Source organism: Etheostoma spectabile, chromosome 20, assembly GCF_008692095.1.
Source record: "Etheostoma spectabile isolate EspeVRDwgs_2016 chromosome 20, UIUC_Espe_1.0, whole genome shotgun sequence".
Taxonomy (NCBI): domain Eukaryota; kingdom Metazoa; phylum Chordata; class Actinopteri; order Perciformes; family Percidae; genus Etheostoma; species Etheostoma spectabile.
In genome coordinates, this window is record NC_045752.1 from 26,141,098 (window position 1) to 26,146,305 (window position 5,208).

Below are 5,208 nucleotides of genomic sequence, written 5' to 3' on the forward strand. Positions count from 1 at the left end.
GCTGTAGGGCAGCTAACATTAACTTTAGCTATATCCACGAAGCTCCCAGCTATGCTCCCTTAACTTAAAACAAGAACGAGCTAACTAATGATAACATAAGCACTTTGGCTCGGTGGATGTGGATTTTAAAGTCATGTTTAAACTACTCCCCGTCCTTCTGATTTCCAGCTGCAGCCTTCCCCCTTGTACTAACAAGCTAACGTTAGCCAACATGCATCACATTTGAATAGTAATTTCAACTTATGAATAATATGTATATATTTTTTTTATATTCAAATTATATTAAACTTTCGGTATTTGTTCCAACAGGTTTTTTTATGGATCTTAAAATACAAACAGGTTAAAGTTACAAACATTACAAATACTTTGGCATTACCATTGACCAATCACTGTCTTTTACATTGTCCAAGATTTGGTTAAAAAACTGAAATATAAGTAAGGTTATTTCTTTAGAATCAAGTCCTGTTTATCTTTTGAAGTAAAAAAACAACTTGTTAATGCAACATTCTTGTCTGTCTTGGACTATGGGGATATTTTATACATGCATTCAACCTCCCAGTGTCTTCTTTCTTTGGACACTGTTTCATGGAGCCTTGAGATTCATCACAAACTTAAAATCTCTCACTCATCACTGTTTGTTGTATTCTCGGGTCGGGTGCTTCTCCCTCTCCATTCGGCGTTGGATGCACTGCCATCTTTTTTTATTTATAAGGCAGTGTTAGGACTTCTTCCTCCTTATCTGAACACTTCCATCCTCCCGAGGTCTGCAGCGACATATCGCCTGCGCTCACAGGATCTGGTTTTTATTGACAGTCCCTAAAGCCCGCACTGACTTTGGCAAAAATGCTTTTAATTTTGCAGCCCCATCTGCATGGAATCAGCTTCAGAATGAGGTGCTAGTTGCGTTCAAATCCCAGGTATAAGTCGTATGAGAGTGCTTTGGTTCCCATTATTGTACATTATGACATGTTACGGTCCAAATTATAACACGGCAGTTCCTGAGGACGGTCTTTTATGAATGCTTTGTGAAGTAATCCTCATGTACTGAAACTCTGTTCTCTTCAGGTGACTTGTGGAAAGAAGCCGTTAGGACAACTCATATCAACCGTCTCACCACACTGGACTTTGTTCGTGAAGGTACACATCGTAAACACTTTTACTCTCTTACACTTTCTGCATTAGTTTGTACAATGCCCACTGTGGTTAATTACCATCCACCATATTTTACTGTAAATACCAAACTAATGTGATTTATGTAATCTTCACACATTAATTCACTCGCTTGTTTCTTTTTGTGATTCTTTTCCCTTTGTGCAGAAAAACCCAAAACGTACAAAAGATTCAAGTGGTGACGAAGACGAGGCCGGGGTCAGCAGGCATCCTGTTCAGGGGATTTTAAGTTTGTTTTTAAATGTTGATATGGTTTTGTTCTTGTCACAAGTCTCCTATCATCTTGAATATTCTGTATTATGGAAAATGGGAATGTTTTTACATTTTAAAGCGTTATAACTTTAACTTATTTTTAGATTAACTTTTCCCCCCCGCAATGTCTAAAATGTAAACACACAAACGTGTCGGTTAGAGAAAGAATATTGTTGTTTTTATTATTTTTTTAAGATAATTTTTTGGGGCATTTTAGGCCTTTACTTAAAGCCAACCCTATGTAACTTGTCCCTATTCGGCCCCTCTACAGGTTGTCTCATTGGAACTACAGCCACGTGAACTGTAGTTCCAATGAGACAACCTGTAGGGGGGGCCGAAGAGTGAAGAGTTACATAAACTGCTTCCAATTGAAGGGATTATTGCAGTTCCTTGAACATAATGTTCCTAGAATCCTTTTTTTTTTCTCGTGTTCCGACTTGACCAATTTGGGAATTATTAAGTTCCTCTGACTGCAGTTCCTACTTCAGGCCAGGGTCTTCTCCCTTTTGCGCATAGTGGTGGTTAGATGGCTGTGTTATAATAACAAAGGTCCGTTCCTGTGGCTACTTGGCCAGTGTGAACACAAATGGGAAAACTGTTTTTAGAAGTGGACTGTTCCTATAACTACTTGGTCGGCTATTGTCTGGCTTTAACAACAGATGAAGACATGAAAGGGGAGAGAGAGGGGAATGAAATGCAGCAAATGGCCTCAGGGCAGAGTTGAACCCGGCCCCACTGCGTCAAGGAGTAAACCTCTATATATGGGCGCCCGCTGTACTGACTGAGCTCTCCGGGGGCCCAAGAATATTGTTCTGAAATGCGGTGTTTGGTCAAATGTAAACACCCTGAGACACTCACGAGAGCTGAAAAGATTCCCAGTTTCCTTTTTGAGGTTTTACAGCCCTCCCTTGGTGAAAATTGATCCGCTATCTGCCGCTTAGCCAGATTAGTCAGAAACATGATGTCACCCGTTGCCTTTTACAGTAAGAACAGCATACTTTGTGACTGTATACAACATTCAGGTTAATGACTTGTCCTCATGTAGTTCATCAAGCTTTACTGTTTTATATAAAACCTATTTCTCTTTTATGAATGCTATTTTTATCCCGTCTCTTTCTTGTGTGACATTTGATCCAGACCAGAGCCATGTAGTGAGGACGCAGCCAGCAGAGCCATGGCTCTGGTTCACGGTCATATGGAATGGCCAAAAGTATGTGGACATCATTGTACAATAAAGAGAAATCTTTGTTAATCTTGTTTTATCGCTCCACTTCTGCCAACTTCCTGTTTCCATTAACATTACTGTAGCTTTGTTTCATGATTTATGCATTGGTAAGTGTGTTTCAACTTTCTATTTTACAACACAACTTTATTACGCAAAAGAAAAACATGGACCATAGATGAGAAAAGAAAAGCTGCACTCTACCATTTATTTTACCTTTAAATTGATATAAAGATTTGGTTTTTTGAAAGTCCCTTAACCATGCAAAATCAACTTTTTACACGTTCCTTCCCGAGGCTGTTTAGCAGAAGCGGCGTGGCTCAGTCCAGACCTTAGCCCCGCCCAAGACGATTATGATTGGTTTAAAGAAATGCCAATGAACCAGCGCTCGTTTTTCTCCCATCCCAGAATGCTGTGCGGATTGTGGCAATGCCAGACTAGCATATAGCATATATTTGACTTGTTTAGCTGTTTTTATTCTCTCTACCTATGTGGAATAAATTACCAAAGTGTTAGTTAATCAAAAGTGATATATATGAACGACGAGAAACCGCTAGAAGGGAAAAGTAAGTCAATTTAGCTTAAGAATACACATTATACGTTATTAGCAAAAGCTATCTGTGGCGATCTCACCGGCTAACAGTTAGCGTTTCTTGCTTTGGTTTTTGGCGGTTTTCTTTGCCATTATACATTAGCGTTGTATATTTTTATTTTTACTGTATATGTAAGACATATGTCAACAAGTAGTAAACAAGTCAAATTGGCTTTTAACTAAATTGTACCTAAAACATATCGCGTTATTGGCTTTGTTGAAACTAAGATCATGGGCAATGTGCGTCAAATATGCATCCACAAAGCTATAGATTCCCTATTGTTTCATAAATTGGAGCAGTTTGAGCAAATTATTCCTAGAATTAATAGCTCGAATAACTTATTTAACAGGTGGAGGGGGGGGGGGGGTTAAAAAATAATCATCATTTGAAGGTTTCTAGAAATGAGTTACATACGAACCCACTGAGTGTACGAGTTTCCGACAGCACCTGAAGGCGTCACCTTTCGCCGCTGTGTGGTGCAGATTTGCGGGTCTGGAGGATGAGGAGCGGCGGGGATGCTGCTGCCTCTGCGCCGCGGATCTCACACTCGGTAGTCTGAAGGGAAACAACCGGAGCCATGGCCTCGGACAGTAAGTAGGACCGTCTCCTCACCACGGGTCTGTCTCTAATGGGGTCCCCCCCCACCCCCCCCCCCCCCCGTGTCAGGGCCGGGGGATGGATGCTGTTTTCAGGCTCTCCCCCTTGGTTTCTCTTTGGGGTTTGGCTGACTGATTACGAAAGGATGCGTAGGGCAATATATTGTCTTTTTACCAAATACTGTCGTTTTTCTGCATTCTATCCATAGTGTTGATATTTTAGGACATTTTGCAGAAAATGTTGCTAATCCTCCCGGATTCCTGCAGGGCAGAGTGCAGCCTATGGTACTCACTGGAGCGTTATAGTTGCCTCATCATGGCCACTTCACGGAAGCCTATTTTTGTACCTCCTGTACTAAATTATGAAGATATTCTTAATCGGATTTGGATTCTTTTTGCAATTCATCACAGCATTAATGGTGACACTATCATTCAACTGTATTGTCCTCGTGTGCTGTTGTATAATACAGGCCTAGAGAGCCTCACTGCGTGTTTTTATTAATAATAGCATATCTAATATTCCTGTCATACTGCTGCAGGGGCCGACAGTTCTGCCATGATATTACAAGCAGCACTTTAATAAACATTTACTTAACTCGAGTACTTTAATTTTATCTTCTAAATTTCAGATCAAAAATATTCTCTTTACGCTTATACATCTATTTTTATAAATGAAGTTACTTTTTATATTAGGTTTTTAATTCATTTAAAATATGTTGCACTGTTACAGATTATGAAGTCATTAGCTCCACCTCGACCAATGGCAACATGAAAGGGCTGCTTACATATTATAATAATAATAATATAATAATAAACCAATATCATAAAAACATTGGGATTTAAAGCTATGTGTGGATTGCTTGGAGCAAAGTTTCAGTGTTTGGAGTGTTTCTGTCGCGCAACAATGTGACGTTGAAATGCTGAACAGCTGAAATGTACACTAAGGTAGTAGTCTCTACGTCTATATATACAATCTATGATCTCTACATCTATATATGTGGTCTATGCTCTCTATGTATTTATAGACAGTCTATGATCTCTATGTCTTTATGGTCTATGATCTCTATGTCTTTACATAAGGTCTATGATCTCTACATCTATATATACGGTCTATGATCTCTATGTCTTTACATACGGTCTATGATCTCTCCGTCATTATCGGTCTAATTATCGTCTATGTCTTTACATACGTCTATGATCTCTATGTCTATATATGGTCTGATCTCTATGTCTTACATACGGTTCTATGATCTCTACATCTTCAGACGTGTCCTATGATCTCTAATGTCTTTACATACGGTCTATGATCTCTAGGTCTATATATACGGTCTATGATCACTATGTCTTTACATACGGTCTATGATCTCTATGTCTT

The 5,208-nt window shown here is 39.4% G+C and overlaps 2 protein-coding genes across 5 annotated transcripts in view; both read left to right on the plus strand.

Moving 5' to 3' along the window:
* The window catches only part of snapc1b (small nuclear RNA activating complex, polypeptide 1b), a 9,937-nt gene extending 7,425 nt beyond the window's left edge, over nucleotides 1-2,512 (plus strand). The window contains exons 9-10 of the mRNA XM_032500644.1: nucleotides 1,066-1,137; nucleotides 1,318-2,512. Coding sequence (XP_032356535.1) covers nucleotides 1,066-1,137; nucleotides 1,318-1,352 — 107 coding nt within the window. The 3' untranslated portion in view covers nucleotides 1,353-2,512. The remainder of the gene's footprint in view (nucleotides 1-1,065; nucleotides 1,138-1,317) is intronic.
* Nucleotides 2,513-3,014: 502 nt separating this feature from the next.
* Nucleotides 3,015-5,208, plus strand: part of syt16 (synaptotagmin XVI) — a 46,844-nt gene continuing 44,650 nt past the window's right edge. For 2 of the 4 annotated variants that reach the window (XM_032500632.1, XM_032500635.1), the window contains exons 1-2: nucleotides 3,195-3,210; nucleotides 3,682-3,827. In XM_032500632.1, coding sequence (XP_032356523.1) covers nucleotides 3,815-3,827 — 13 coding nt within the window. In that variant the 5' untranslated portion in view covers nucleotides 3,195-3,210; nucleotides 3,682-3,814. Of the gene's footprint in view, nucleotides 3,211-3,681; nucleotides 3,828-5,208 lie in introns of all 4 variants that reach the window. The other 2 variants (XM_032500633.1, XM_032500634.1) reach the window with 2 other exon arrangements.